Source organism: Falco punctatus (genome assembly GCF_963210335.1).
Source record: "Falco punctatus genome assembly, chromosome: 20".
NCBI classification, from domain to species: domain Eukaryota; kingdom Metazoa; phylum Chordata; class Aves; order Falconiformes; family Falconidae; genus Falco; species Falco punctatus.
The window spans coordinates 3689476-3703795 of NC_137600.1; the positions used below are offsets into that span (position 1 = coordinate 3689476).

A 14320-nucleotide genomic window follows, 5' to 3' on the forward strand; every position below is an offset into this window, starting at 1 on the left:
GGCTGAAGGCAGGGAACTGCACCGATAGCACTGGGGCTCACCCAAAAGCAGTCCCCACACATGTGGTGTGGGAGCACCGCGCTGGCTGCCCCCAGACTTGCAGAAACCAGGGGGATCCTGTCCGACCATAAATATCCCCCTCCCCCCCCAAAAAAAAATATCACTGTGTGGCCAGAGCACCTGCAAAAGGCACAGGTGGTACAGGGCAGCAGGGGAGGGGGCTGCCCAGATGCCCACATCATCTGGGGGACACATCCCCGTCATTGCCATCCACCCGAGTCACTCCTGCCCTTGGGTCCTCGCCCCGGGTGGCTCAGGTGAGTGGCCAGGGGTGGTGGGGAGAGGTTCCATCCACTGCTGGGGAGGGGGCAACACAGATCCTTCCCTGGGGTCACCGCCAGAGACCCCCTGCCACCCCTCCATCCCCGCATTATGGATGAGCGCTCACGTCCCCCGGGAAGGAGCAGTGGGATGCAGGAGGGTGGAGCAGCCGGGCTCCAAGGATGCTGACAGGGATGGCCCGGGCTGGGGAGGGAAAAATCCAACAAGTCATGGTAGGAAATGACCAGGAAAAAGGGGGGACAGGGGGGATAATGGGGTACCTGGTGGGAGGGCACCTGGCAGCTTTCACCAGCATCTTCCCACCTGCGGTACATGGGCCTTCGCCGCACAGACCCGACGGCACGATGAGGGGCTCCACCAGCACCAAAGCACCACAGCACAGCATCCCCAGGCCTGGCCCCCTCCTCACCAGAGCTGGAAGACCACCCCCGAGCCCCGTCCCCCCCCCAAACACCCTCACCAGCTGCTGCCCACCCCAAGGAGCACCCTGCTGCTCCTTCCCCACCTGCCATGCAACTGGGAGCATCCCCCGGCTCCGGTGGGGATCCCCGGTGCCCCCTCCCCACCCACCCGCGGCGGCAGCTCTGTGGGGGAGCAGCGGGGTCTGGACAAACCTTATCACCCCCCCCCCCACTCCTTGAAGCAGTAGGATCCCCCTGGAGCCCGTCCCACCCCCCCCGAGGGCCAACATCACCGTGCAACGGCACATCACCTCGCATAGAGCCACCTCTTTGGCAGTGAGAAGGTTTTATTTGAGGGGGGGGGGAAATTAAAAATAAAGAAGAGTGGGGGGGTGCCGGGCCGGGGACCGGCCCCGGGTGGGCGTGTCGTCATACAGTGGGGTGTGATGCAGTAGGTGTGATGCAGCTCCTCCATCCAGGGGCAGCCGGAGCAGGACCCCCCCCGCCAGCCCTACCTGCATCGGCTGCCCCGCAGCGAGCGGCGGGTCAGGCGGGTGAGCAGCACCTTCACCCGGCCCCAGTGCGAGCGGCCGTCCTGCTGGGGAGACAGTCAGTGAGGGGGGGGGGGGGGGGTCCGTGGGTGGCCCCCCACCTCACCCCACCGCCCCCCAGCCCATACCTTGTCGGGTGCCGGGGCGCACGCCCTGCTCTCGGGGGGGTCCAGCAGGCTGGGGGAGCTGGCAGAGTGCCCCCACGTCCTCCGGCACAGCCCGGCGTCGGGTGCTGTGTGGGGAGGGGGACACAAAGGCAGTGTGGGGGTCTGGCTGGGCACAGCCCCCTCCCCCCACCTCCCACCCCACTCACCTGGCGCTTGGCTGTCCGAGCAGGAGCGCGGCCGGAACCCCTCACCCCTCCAAGCAGCCGCATCCCGCCCTGGCAGCTCCTGGGTGGGCTGTGGGTGAGGAGGAGAGGCACGGTTTGAGCTGGGACCCCCACCACCACCCTCCCCGTGTCCCCCCACCACCACCACCACCACATCCTCCCAGCCCTCACCGTGGTGTCAGGGCGGGTGTGCCGGCCATCGGTCGCCTGCTGCCGGAGGAGCCGGTTGTCCTGCTGCAGCCGGGCCAGGCGCTCCAGCATCTGGCAGACGTGCTCCAGGTACCGCAGCCCCTGCCCCGGCACGGCCTGCGGGCAAACGGCTGTTTGAAGGCTACCAGCCAACCGAGCCCCCCCAGCCGCTCGCTCCCCGCCACGCACCGCTCCCTCAGGGTCTTCCATGGTGGGTTTCTCTGGCTCCCGCGTCGGTTCTACCCCTAGGTCCATCCCACGCCGGCCGAGCTGGCGTGGGCAGCGGCCGGGTGCCCGCTGCCTCCTGCTGCGCTGCACCGCCTGCACCAGCTTCTTGCTGGCCGAGCGGCTGCGGGGGGGGCGGGGGGGCTCGGTGCCCCGCTCCTCTCCAAGGGGGGTCTTCTCCCGGGGGAAGCCATCAAGGGAGAAGCTGCTCTCGGAGCCCAGGGGAGTGGAGGGCGAGTGGTCATTGCTGGCCATCTCCACGCCGGAGTCCTCCGACTCCAGGAGACGCCCGCCCGCCGGGGGTCTGCCGGGGGACTGGGGGGGCGGCACGGGGGGTCCCCAGGCGCTCATCCCCACCGGGGGCTGCCGGGGGCTCTCCTGCAGCCGGCGGTACACGCTGGCGGAGGTGCGCACCACGCAGCTCTCTGCTGTCTCCCAGGGACCATCTGTGGGGCAAAGGAGAGCCGGGGGGGTGTCGGGTGGGGGTCCCCAGGCAAAGGCAGGACGGGGTGCTCACCACCCCTGCATGCCCGGGACCACCACCCCTCCCAGCCTCTCCAGCCCCCCCAAAAGGCCGCCCTCCCTGCTGCCATGCGGGGTTACAGCACCCCTTGCCCAGGACCCCTCTCCGGAGGGTCCCCACAGCAGGGGATGCTCGTACGACAGCAGCGTGTGTCACTGCGCCCCAGAAGCACGCCCGCCCCCAGCCCCACCCCCCGCTCCCAAGTGGCCCAGGGGGAGCAACCACGACCCTCACCCCAACCTGGGGCTCACTAGCGCTGCCCTCCCCTCCCCACACTCCAGCTGGGTGCCAGCCCACCCAGGACACGGCAGCGTGTCACCCGTCCTCCCCCCGCCATGGGATGGCTGCAGGATGGGACCACCAGCTCCTCACGCTCATCCCTGCAGCCAGGGCAGCGTCACCACCAGGATGGGACCACCATCACCCTGCAGCTCCCGGTGGGATTGCAGCCCATGGGCGGGGGTCTTGGCCCTCCTTATGCAGACCACTCGCCCCCGTTTCCCAGCCAGGGCTCAGCGAGGCGCGAAGCTTCGGCACCTCCGGGACACCCAGCTCAGGGTGCAGAGCTGCCCACCCGCCCCCGGCGAGCCCCTACTTGGGGGTCCCCCCTGCCACATGCACTCACAGCAGCTGAACCTCCTTTTCCAGACGGCTCGGGAGCCACCCCACATCGCCGAAAGCTGGAGCCAACTGCCGGGCGCGCGTCCCAGCGCTCCCTTTTATAGCCACCCCAGCCGGCGACGGGCCCCATATCCAGAGGCACCTCATTACCGGACTGGTTCCCAACTGGTTCCTTTCAGGATTTGGGATCGGCGATACTGGCTGGACCGGTGGTTAAGGGCTCCCTTCCCGCCCCAACTGGGAAGGCGAGAGGGTTATTTGGGTGCCAGCAGGCAGCCAGGTGCTGGATGAATCCCACCGCTTTCGGGAAAGCCCGCTCAGGGGTGGGATTCACCAGCCAAGGGTCCCTGGTGGTCCCACATTCCTACCCCTGCGCATCCGCACATCCTGGAGCCGCTCGCCGCGCATCCCTCGTGGGCTGGTGACACCGGTGCCCACGCGGCACAGCGGCCAGCACCAGGAGGTCGCGGCCAGCTGGCGGACAATCCAGCCGTTCAGCGGCCACATGAATGCCAGCAATGCCGTGGGGCAGCCCCTCCGCCCCAGCACGGCCGGCTGCCGCAGCCCGCAGCCCACGCGCCCCATGGCCACGGGAGCCCACGTGCCCCACGGCCACCGGCTGCACTGGGTGGCCCCACGTGCTGTGCTGAGGGGCTGCTTGCCCCCGGGCCACCACGCTTGCCTCGTCACCGAAGGGATTTCACCAAGGCTCAGAGCCCCACTGGGTGACAAAGGGCAGGGCAGGGGGGTCCCCATCACCGTGAGAACTCAAACCGCCTCCGTGGGAGTCCCCCCCTGAGCCTGCAGGTCCAGCTCAGGCCCCCAGCACCCCCCACACCCCCCAGCTTTGCTGCTGGAGGGGGCTCCCAGCACAGCCTGGGCGGGGGGCACATAGCACCGGGGAATGGGTTCCTGGGACCCCCGCACAGCACACGGGTCCCAGGGGGCTCAGCCCTGCTGCAGGCTCAGCCCCACCAGCCCAAACACTAGAAAGCAAAACCTAGTTTGAATTCCCAGCACAGCCAGCACCCTGGGCCCCTCCCAGCAAGAGAGGCAAAAACTATGGGCACCAGGGACCCCCAGAGTCCCCCTGCAGCACAGACACCACCAACAGGGGTAGCAGGGTCCCCCTGCAGCACAGACAACACAAACTGGGGGGTGCCAGGGCTCCCCCTCCAGCACAGACGCCACAAACTGGGGTACCAGGGACCCCCAGGGTCCCCCTCCAGCACAGACGCCACAAATAGGGGGGTGCCAGGGCTCCCCCTCCAGCACAGACACCACAAACTGGGCTACCAGGGACCCCCAGGGCTCCCCCTCCAGCACAGACACCACAAACTGGGCTACCAGGGACCCCCAGGGCTCCCCCTCCAGCACAGACACCACAAACTGGGCTACCAGGGACCCCCAGGGCTCCCCCTCCAGCACAGACACCACAAACTGGGCTACCAGGGACCCCCAGGGCTCCCCCTCCAGCACAGACACCACAAACTGGGCTACCAGGGACCCCCAGGGCTCCCCCTCCAGCACAGACGCCACAAATCAGGGAATCCCTGAGGATCTCCTCTAGCACGAGCATCACAGGCTGGGGGCACCAGAGGACCCCAAATCCAGCCCAGACCCCAGGGACACACACACACCCAACTACATGGTGGGGGGTCCCCCATAGCCCCAGGGACCACCGACTCACCGCGGCCGCAGAGCGGCTCCACGCTGAAGACTCCCCGGCGGCGCAGCATCCCCGGACAGGACGCCCCGGGGGCGGGCAGGGCTGCACCGGTGGGGGGGGGCTGAACGGGGGGTGGCTGACCCGGGGAGGGGGGCAGGGCTGCACCAGGGGCAGGGCAGGGCGACGGCAGCGGCCCCGCTGCTCCTCCGCCGCTTTATAGGGCAGCTCCGAGGGGCGGCTCAGCCCCGGGGCGGGGCGGGGGGGGGGGGCCGCCCCCTACCCAGGCAACACCTTTGCCCCCAAGCCCAGCCCGGGGCTGTGTTAGCCCAAGGTGGTGGCTCCCGCCCCCCATTCTCGAGGGAGAAGCATTTATTATTATTCTTTTTTTTTTTTTTTTTTTCTTTCCCTGTGGGCACGCTGCCAGGCTGGACCACCTCCATCCCTCCTGCCCTGGGGATGCTTCAGTCGAGCCACCGTGTGCCGACAGCGTGGAGGGACTGCAGGCGGGGGGCTCTCGGCCTGCCTGACCCCTACCTGATAGGGGCTGGGGGCTGAGGGACCCCCTGGTGGGTGCCTGGGCCGGGGCCTGAGCCCTCCCGGGGGATTTGGTGCCTGGATGGTGAGAGCTCAGGGCACACGGGGGGCTGCGGCGCACCCCGAGCACCCATGGGGCAGCAGAGCAGGGATGCCACCGTGCCCAGTGCGGACAGCCAGGGGAGCAGGGATGCTGGCTGTCCCTGCTGCCGGGGGGACGTGGGAAGGGGCTGGTTCTCCCCCAGACTCGGCGAGGAGTTGCCGGTAACTGCAAAGCCCAGATAACCGCAAAGCCCTTCTCCTGCAGGCAGGCACGCAGGGTGGGGAGCGGTGATAAGAGCCCACCTGGGCCTCCACAGGACAAAGGCCCTGGCCAACAACCTGCAATAAATCCCTGACACCTCCCAGGGACACCCGGAGCAGGGAGGGGACATTCCAGCCCCACGGGGAACCTCGGGAGCAGCTGGCACCCATCCCTGTGCATCACCAGGGCACCGGACCCCTGCATGGGGTCCTTTGCACCCTGCCCTTTTGCACCTTTTGCAGCCCCTTTGCACCCTGCCAAGCCCTGGAGCCTCCCCCCGGGCTGGAGGGGTTCCTTCCAGCTCCCCACTGCTGCTAGGGGTGCATGCAGGAGGGCTGGGGGGTCCTGCACCCTGGGGCTGGGGGGGAAGCCCACTTGTCCCCAGCCCCCAGGGAGGGCATGGGCTGCCTGCCCTCCCCCAGCCCCGCACAGACCAGACATGGGAGCGGAGCAAATATATATTATATTTATATAGAGATCTGGTTTAATATCTCAGAGAAGCTCTTTGCAGTCAGTGTACAAAGCGGTGCCAGCCCCCTCTCCGGTACCTAAGTGCGATGGCGTCCCTGTGCCCCCCCCACCGTGTCCCCGCTGTGTCCCCAGGCATGTGCAGCTGCTGCAGCGCAGGCTGAGAACCAACCCAGCTCATCACACACACTGACACAGCAAGGGCAAAGGTGGGTGGCTGCAGTGCGTGTGTCCCCCCCCCATCCATCCACAGCCTGGTGATGCCCACAGCCCCAGCCCAACGCCTCCCCTCCCACAGACCCCCACGCTACCAAAGCAGCGGGGCTGGGGGGGCATTCTGGGGAGGGGGACGGGGTGCATGCTGCCCCCCTGGGACATGGGGGGATGCGGGCGGCGAGGTCCCCATTGCAATGTGCCAGTGCCTGGGGTTCAGGAGTGGGGGGATACAGGGGGGGTGGCGGCCCCCCCCCGAGTGCCCTGGTAGCGCAGGCGGGCGTGCTTCTCGCAGTACAGCTCATCGCCCACCCAGAAGTGACCCCGCATCTTCAAGTTGAGACCACAGTCGGCACAGGCGTAGCAGGATGGGTGCCGGTAGCGGCCGTCCTGGATCCGCACTGCCTGCGTCCTGGGCGAGACAGGGAGGGGGGCATCAGCGGGGCACCCCGTGGCCCCCCCAGGATCCACAGGGAGGGGGGCATCAGCGGGGTACCCTGTGTCCCCCCCAGGATCCACAGGGAGGGGGGCATCAGCGGGGCACCCCGTGTCCCCCCCAGGATCCACAGGGAGGGGGGCATCAGCGGGGCACCCCGTGGCCCCCCCAGGATCCACAGGGAGGGGGGCATCAGCGGGGTACCCTGTGTCCCCCCCAGGATCCACAGGGAGGGGGGCATCAGCGGGGCACCCTGTGTCCCCCCCAGGATCCACAGGGAGGGGGGCATCAGCGGGGCACCCCGTGGCCCCCCCAGGATCCACAGGGAGGGGGGCATCAGCGGGGTACCCTGTGTCCCCCCCAGGATCCACAGGGAGGGGGGCATCAGCGGGGCACCCTGTGTCCCCCCCAGGATCCACAGGGAGGGGGGCATCAGCGGGGCACCCCGTGGCCCCCTCCGAGATCCACAGGGAGGGGGGCATCAGCGGGGCACCCTGTGTCCCATCCAGGATCCACAGGGAGGGGGGCATCAGCGGGGCACCCTGTGTCCCATCCAGGATCCACAGGGAGGGGGGCATCAGCGGGGTACCCTGTGTCCCCCCCAGGATCCACAGGGAGGGGGGCATCAGCGGGGCACCCCGTGTCCCCCCCCAGGATCCACAGGGAGGGGGGCATCAGCGGGGCACCCTGTGTCCCCCCCAGGATCCACAGGGAGGGGGGCATCAGCGGGGCACCCTGTGTCCCATCCAGGATCCACAGGGAGGGGGGCATCAGCGGGGTACCCTGTGTCCCCCCCAGGATCCACAGGGAGGGGGGCATCAGCGGGGCACCCCGTGTCCCCCCCAGGATCCACAGGGAGGGGGGCATCAGCGGGGCACCCCGTGTCCCCCCCAGGATCCACAGGGAGGGGGGCATCAGCGGGGCACCCCGTGTCCCCCCCAGGATCCACAGGGAGGGGGGCACCAGCGGGGCACCCCGTGTCCCCCCCAGGATCCACAGGGAGGGGGGCATCAGCGGGGCACCCCGTGTCCCCCCCAGGATCCACAGGGAGGGGGGCATCAGCGGGGCACCCCGTGTCCCCCCCAGGATCCACAGGGAGGGGGGCATCAGCGGGGCATCCTGTGTCCCCCCAGGATCAGGCCCGTTTACTCCCTGCTGGGCGTGATGGCAGGGACCGATCCTGCCCAGGCCCCCCCCCAGCCCCCAGCCCCACTCACGCGATGGTGCTGCCGCACTTCTCGCAGACGTGCAGCTTCTGGACACCGGCCACGGGCTTGCGGGTGCTGGGTGAGAGCCGGCTGGGAAAAGGGGCCGTAAGTCCAGCTGCGGGGAGACGAGGCCATCAGGATCCCGCCACCCCCCTGGCCAGACCCCCCCCCCATCTCCCCCAGTACCCCCCTCACCTCCGCCCTCGTCCTCCAGGGCCTCCTGCAGCATGAGGAAGGTGCTGGACTGCCGTGGGGCCGCCCGCAGCTCCCGGTTCTCCTGCAGCATCTTGTAGACCTCGGAATCCTCCTCCAAGCGCCGCATGGCCGGCTCCGAACCCAGGCTGGGGGACAGCACCCCGGGGTGGGGGGATGCAAGGGAGGGGGGTGGGGGGGGATCCCAGCCCCCAGACGCTTGGGTTCGTGGGGCTGCACCCCACCACCTGCTCTCTCCACCCTGGGGAGCTGCCCCAGCCTGCCCGGCCCTCCCACGCCTCGCGGGTGGGTTAACCCTTTGCACGGCAAAACAGCACCCAGCATGCACCCTTGGGTGCGGGGCCGCCACACCAGGATGGGTGCACGGGGCTGGGGGCTTCCCTGCTTCTGTGTCCCCCCACCCTGAGCCCTGAGCCCGCTCCATACCTGTTGCAGGGGCTGGGGGAGGGCCCAGAGCGGTGCTGCTCCCTGCATGTCTCCCAGGGGGTCGGGGGGACCCCAAGCCCCGGTGAGGGTGGGCAGGGGGGTACAGGCAGGACCGACCCCGGGGGGCTGTTCTGGTGGCTCAGGCTTCCTCGCTCCTGGCAAGGGGAGAGAGATGCTGGAGGGGTGCGGGGGGCTGGGGCTGGGTGGGGGGATGCCACAGCAGCCCCCCAGCACGTCCCGAGGCCGGGGGGCAAGCATGGCGGCTCGAAGGGAAGGGTGCCTGCAGACCCCCCCGCTCCTCCCCGGCACCCTGGGGACACCCGGACCTGGCGTGGGGGCTTTTTTCAAGAGGGGTGGGCCCCCCACCTTGCTCCCAGGAGGGATGCAGGGATGCTCCACGGCTCGGCGCGGGGCCGCTGCTTCTCCTCCCAAGCTGGGACCAGCAGGACCCTGCGGAGGGGCAGGGGCAGCACCCCCACTGCTCCCCACCCCAGTAACCCTGCGCCTGCGCCCGTCCCCTCTCCAGCATCTGCTCCTGCTTAGCAGCCCTGGCGAGGCAGGAAGGGCGAAACCCGGCTAAGTGGAAGCCGATGTTCCCGGGAGCAGCAGCCACGCAGATGCAAACCGGGGATAAGGACCCCCCTGCCCAGACCCCGCGGAGAGGGAGCAAGTACGGCAGCGGGGTCCTGCGGGGCCACGAGCAGGCGAGGGACGAGCTAAAATTAGGCACGGGTGGAGCCAGGCGCCTTGGCCTTGGCCTTGGCCCCGCCGGCACCCAGCGCCAGCCCGCCTGGGGTGGGATGGAAAGCGCCGGTCAAGGGCAGCCCACCCCCCCGCCGCCCCCTGGGGCAGGGGGCTTTGGGCACGGCATCCCGCACAGCCTCAGCCCCGCGGCGGGGGTCTTCGGGGCAAGGAGTGACCCCCCCTGGGGCTGGCACCGAAGCAAAGAATTGGGCTGGGGAGGAAGGAGGGAGCGGGCGGCCGGAGGAGCCAAGGGGTGGCCGGGGCCGCGGCCAAAGGCAGCTGGGAAGGGCCTTGCTCCCACCGCGCTTCCCAATTTGGGCTTGAAAAACACGAAAAAAGAAAAAAGAAAGCGGGGAGGGAGGAGAGGAGGGAGACATCAACCCCGGAGCCAGCGGCTGCCCTGCGGGGGGGGGGCAGCAGCCGCCCAAAACCGCGGCGGGGAGGGATGGGGTGGCCATAGGCATCCCAGGACCCCTCCGGGTGGTGGGGGAAACATCCCCCCTCCCAAGCATCCCGGTCCCGCTCCTCGGGCATCTCAGCGCGGCGGGTGCTGCTGGGGGTGCACCGAGCCGTGGGTCCCAGCCCTGCCAACACCCCAGTGCCGCGGGCTCGCGGGCGCAGGGCCTTGCCTCCCCAAACTGGTTTGGCCTCCCCAGGCTGGCGCCGTTGCCAAAAGGCGCCGGGTAGGAGCGAGCAAAACCATCCCCGGCCAGGTGTGCCGGTGCCCGCGGGGTGCAGGGGTGCCTGCCAGTGCGGCGGGGGGGTCCCGGCGGCACCGGCACTGACGCGGTCCCCCAGGCAGAGTGGGGCTGGGTGATGATGTGGCAATGGGGCTGCAAAGGGTGACGGTTTGGGTTGCAAAGGGTGACTCTGGGGGGTGCAAAGGTGACAGTTTGGGTTGCAGAGGGTGACGGTGCACCCCTCAGCATCTCTGCCTGACCCCACGCAGCCCCCCAGCTCCCTGCTCACCTGGCAGAGGCTGGGACAGGTGAACTCCTCCTCCAGGGGCTGTGAGCTGGAGGGAGAGGATGGAGCCCATCAGCAGAGTCCCTGGCCATGCCCAGACCCCTGCCCACCCCCTCAGCCCCACACGCAGCTGGGTCCGGCCTTACCTGCTGCGTCTGAGCGGGCGGCTGAGGGATGCTGGGCTGGAGTAGGAGGCTCTCAGGGTGCCCTGGCTCTCCTCCTGCATCCGCAGCCCATCCTGGGGAGGGAGGGAGATGCCAGCGGCTGAAACCAGCCCCGGGTGGGGGTCCAGGGTGTGCGGGGGCTGCCCGGGGCTCACCTGAAAGCGTGTGGCCAGCCTCTCCGGTGAGGTGTCCCCGTTCGTGTGGCTGGGAGGTGGCATCGGGGACCTGGGAACCAAGGGAGGTTGGGGGTCCTGCGTCAGCCCCAGGAACACGCAGCCCCCGTGCACCCAGGCGTGACCGTTCCCTGCAGCCCCCCGGGGAGGTGGCAAGAGGCAGCAGCTCCAGGCCCCCAACTGGGACCAGTCAGCCAGGTAACGGCTGCCAGGGCTGCCTGGCCTCGTTACCGCCTGACTCTCTAATTACAGAGCCAAGACATGCTCCTGGGGGGATGGCACAACCCCAAGAGTTGCTGGAAGGGAAAAACAACCGGCACAGGCCTGGCTGGGGACCCCAGCCCGCATGGGGACAGTGGGGCTGCCACCCCAGCCATCACAGCACCCACCTCTCCACCTGCAGCTGGAGCTGCCCAGGGCTCTGCTTGATCTTATTCTGCGCCTCCACGTTGAGCATCTCGGCTGCGCCCTCCCCGTTGATGCTGACGATGATGTCCCCCAGCCGGAGGCCACCCGCAGCCGCCTTCCCGTGCTCCGTCACCTCCACAGAGAAGGGGACATGGGGACAGCCCCGGTGTTATTTGGGAGGTACTGGAGCAGTGAGCCCCCTCCCCTGCCACCCCTCCACCCCGTGCACACCGGAGGGAAGCGGCGCAGCATCCCCTCATGCAGCCCTCGTGCATCACCATGGCCAAGGTCCCGGCACACGGTTGGGCGCAGCCAGCTCCATGCCAGTCCCCAGATCCCACCCCACAGGATGCTCCCACCCACCGGGGTCCTTACGGCCCTGCCAAAACAATGCCAGACCCTCTGTTGGGGCGTTCACCAGCAAGGGGGGGACCATGGCCACGGTAACAACAGTCGGAAACCCGGCCCAGCCCTGCCCAGCCCAGGGGCAGCGTGAGCCCCCGCGCAGGCACCATCGCCTGCCGTGGGGCTGTTCCCACGGAGCAGGATCCCTCAAGGACAGCAAACAGGATCGGCTCCCTGAAGCAGGCTACGGCGCCCGCCCAGCGTCCCGCAGCCCTCCCTGGGGCTGGGGGCACGTGGGGGGCTCTTACCTTGGAGAGGGCGATGGGCTTCCCAAAGTGCGTGGGGGGCTCTTACCTTGGAGACCGTGATGGGCTTCCCAAAGTCTCTTCCCCCGGTGATGCGGAAGCCCCAAGGGGCCGGGCCGGCCAAGGTCACCGTCACCGGCATGGCAGCGGGTGGCTCTGGGCGGGCAGGCAGCCGTGGTGTCAGCAAACCTCAGGGGGACGAGGGGATGAGGCAGAGGAGAGCCCTCTCCTTCCTCCACCCACCGGCGGCCTCCCCCCGTCCCCACTGCACCCCACCAGCCCCCAGCCCCGCACCCCGAGGGTCCCCAGCACGGGGCTGATGGAGACTGGCAGCGCCTTCCTTCCGGGGAGGGGACCCGCGTCCTCGCGCGTCGCAGGGTGCTGGCAGCCACCGCCGCTTCCTCTTGCTGCCCCTGGTGCCCCCGGCGAAGGCTGGTGGCTTCCTCCCCTGCTGCCCCCCCCCCCAGGGATGAGGTGGTCCTGGCTGCGGCGGGATGGGGCAGACGAGGTCACCCCGCTGCCCCCCGGCCTTGTGCAAGGCAGGAAAGCGGCTCAGCCCTGGCAGCGAGGCCGGCACCGCGGCGCGGCGTGGCAAGGCCAAGCCAGTGGGGTTTGGAGAGGCCGCGGCTGTGGGGGCAGCCAGTGGCCGGCGAGGGACGGATCCTGCTGCTCACCGCGGCGGGGGTCCGGGCACGCGGCACAGCTGCAAGAGCCCCCACCCCAAGCCCCTTGTCCTGCGGCAAAGCCATGCGGGTGAAGGATGCTGAGGGTCCCCGGGGTGGCACGGGGTCCCCATGGCACCCCGGTGAGCGCGGCAGCCCTTGGCTTTGATGGGATCTATAGGAAGGGGCAGCCCCCTCCCCTAAATGTCACGTCTGGCATCCCTGCCCCCTGCCCAGCTGCTCTGCACCACTCCAGCCCCATCCAGTCCCGCCGCAGCCGGGCCAGATGCTGCCGGCTCAGCCCCGGGGTGGCTGCAGGAGCTCAGCACCCTGCCCGCAACCGCCGGGGAAGGCATTTTAAAAATCCCAAGCGCACAAAGAGGGGCTTGAGAGGCTGCCTGGAAGAATTTCCTGGGCTGGGCTTCACCGCACCCGGCACAAACCCCAAACCCCCTCCCCACCGCCAGCCCGCTCAGCATCCCTGGGCAGCGAGCTCTGCCATGCTAGGGACCCCGACAGCCGGCTGAACACGACCCCTAGAGCCCCCCCAACAGCCCTCCCCCTCCTGCAGTCCCTGCCCCCCGCCTCGCTCCCTGCACCCCACCTCGGTCCCTGCTCTGCCTGGCACGCAGCGATGCTGTTGTGGCAGTGGCGGCTGGCGGTGCCGCCTGGCACCCCACGAGGCGTGACGGCGGGTGACAGGCGATGCCAGGGGACACGGGGCCATGGGGGGCCATGGGGACACACTCGCGGGACACGCTGCCCGCTCCCTCCTGTTCCCCTGCCCGGTGGAGCAGCACCGGGACCCCCGGGGTTGCATCCCCGAGGGATGCCCCCCCCGCACCGGCGGCATACCGGGTCAGCCCCCCCGCCCCGGCCCGCTCCGTGCCCCCCGCAGCCCCCCCGGGCGCACTCACCGGCGGGCGGCCGAGCCGGGCGGCCCCGTGGGGCGGCGGAGCCGAGCGTGGCCCCGGCCCCGGCGCCTCCCCCTCGGAAGGGGCCGGCGGAGCCCGACGGGGCCGGGCCGGGCCGGGCGGCAGCTCCGCAGCGCCGTCTGCGGGCACGGCCGCCCCGACGGGGCGCACGGAGCGGGGCAGGCTCGGCACGGCACGGCCCGGGGCGGCGGGAGGGCCGGGAAACGGGGCCGGGCCGGGGGGATGCCCCACGGCACCACGTAGCCCCCCCGGGACATCACACCCCGCACAGTATCACTGCCCCGCACAGTATCAGACCCCGCAGAGCATCACTGCCCCGCACAGCATCGCTGCCCCGCAGTATCAGACCCCGCACAGCATCGCTGCCCCGCACAGCATCACACCCCGCACAGCATCACTGCCCCGCACAGCATCACTGCCCCGCACAGCATCACACCCCGCACAGTATCACACCTCGCACAGCATCACTGCCCCGCACAGCATCAGACCCCGCAAAGCATCACTGCCCTGCAAAGCATCACTGCCCTGCAAAGCATCACTGCCCCGCACAGCATCACTGCCCCGCACAGCATCACACCCCGCACAGCATCACACCCCGCACAGCATGGCTGTGTGCGCAGCTTTGGCCCCACGCGCCCTGGTAGCCCTGTGCAGTCCTGCATGCCCCCTTGCAACCTCCCATGGGCACTGCTGTGGCCCCACATGTCCCATTACAGCCTCACCTGCAGCACTGCAAACCCCTACATGCCCCGCTGCAGCCCCACATGCCCCCTTGCACCCCTTGCAGCCCCCCACAGGCACCGCTGCAGCCCCACACCCCACTTTGCACCCCCCCCATTGGCACTGTTGCAGCCCCACATGCTCCCTTGCAGCCCCACGTGTCCCGTTGCAACCTCACATGCACCACTGCAAATCCCCACATGTCCCCATACAGCCCCCTGGCACCATTGCTGCCCCATATGTC

General features: G+C 69.6%; 2 protein-coding genes across 12 annotated transcripts; both read right to left on the bottom strand.

Annotated features, from left to right (window-relative positions):
- Window positions 1-1010: 1010 nt before the first annotated feature.
- Window positions 1011-6010, bottom strand: LOC308055900 (uncharacterized protein C8orf58 homolog). Of its 11 annotated transcripts, none has more exons than XM_080370492.1 (5): window positions 4874-6010; window positions 1797-2485; window positions 1608-1695; window positions 1423-1526; window positions 1011-1338 (listed from the first exon to the last, which is right to left on the bottom strand). In XM_080370492.1, exons 1-5 carry the CDS (start codon window positions 4920-4922, stop codon window positions 1255-1257), a joined length of 1014 nt encoding a protein of 337 aa, XP_080226618.1. In that variant the 5' UTR covers window positions 4923-6010; the 3' UTR covers window positions 1011-1254. The 11 variants fall into 11 exon arrangements, with proteins under 11 accessions (XP_080226618.1, XP_080226627.1, XP_080226619.1 ...); XM_080370501.1 differs by having other exon boundaries at window positions 1011-1341; XM_080370493.1 differs by lacking the exon at window positions 4874-6010 and adding an exon at window positions 3188-4469.
- A 125-nt stretch (window positions 6011-6135) lies between these two features.
- On the bottom strand, window positions 6136-13486 carry PDLIM2 (PDZ and LIM domain 2). The gene is made up of 10 exons (XM_080370502.1): window positions 13339-13486; window positions 11809-11915; window positions 11091-11242; window positions 10684-10753; window positions 10511-10602; window positions 10368-10413; window positions 8655-8809; window positions 8211-8356; window positions 8025-8130; window positions 6136-6783 (listed from the first exon to the last, which is right to left on the bottom strand). The coding sequence occupies exons 2-10, from the start codon at window positions 11899-11901 to the stop codon at window positions 6588-6590; spliced, it is 1056 nt and encodes a 351-aa protein (XP_080226628.1). The 5' UTR covers window positions 11902-11915; window positions 13339-13486; the 3' UTR covers window positions 6136-6587.
- Window positions 13487-14320: the final 834 nt, after the last annotated feature.

Bases quoted from the DNA above. Each gene is read 5' to 3' on its own strand.
- LOC308055900 (XM_080370491.1), bottom strand. From the start codon at position 4,922: ATGCTGCGCCGCCGGGGAGTCTTCAGCGTGGAGCCGCTCTGCGGCCGC. The intron at 2,486-4,873 runs GTGAGTCGGTGG...TTTGCCCCACAG, and splicing joins GGAGCCGCTCTGCGGCCGCG to ATGGTCCCTGGGAGACAGCA. The intron at 1,342-1,422 runs GTATGGGCTGGG...CTGTCTCCCCAG, and splicing joins GCGCCCCGGCACCCGACAAG to CAGGACGGCCGCTCGCACTG.
- PDLIM2 (XM_080370502.1), bottom strand. From the start codon at position 11,901: ATGCCGGTGACGGTGACCTTGGCCGGCCCGGCCCCTTGGGGCTTCCGC. The intron at 10,603-10,683 runs GTGAGCCCCGGG...CTCCCTCCCCAG, and splicing joins GGCTGGCCACACGCTTTCAG to GATGGGCTGCGGATGCAGGA. The intron at 6,784-8,024 runs GTGAGTGGGGCT...TGTCTCGCCCAG, and splicing joins AAGTGCGGCAGCACCATCGC to GACGCAGGCAGTGCGGATCC.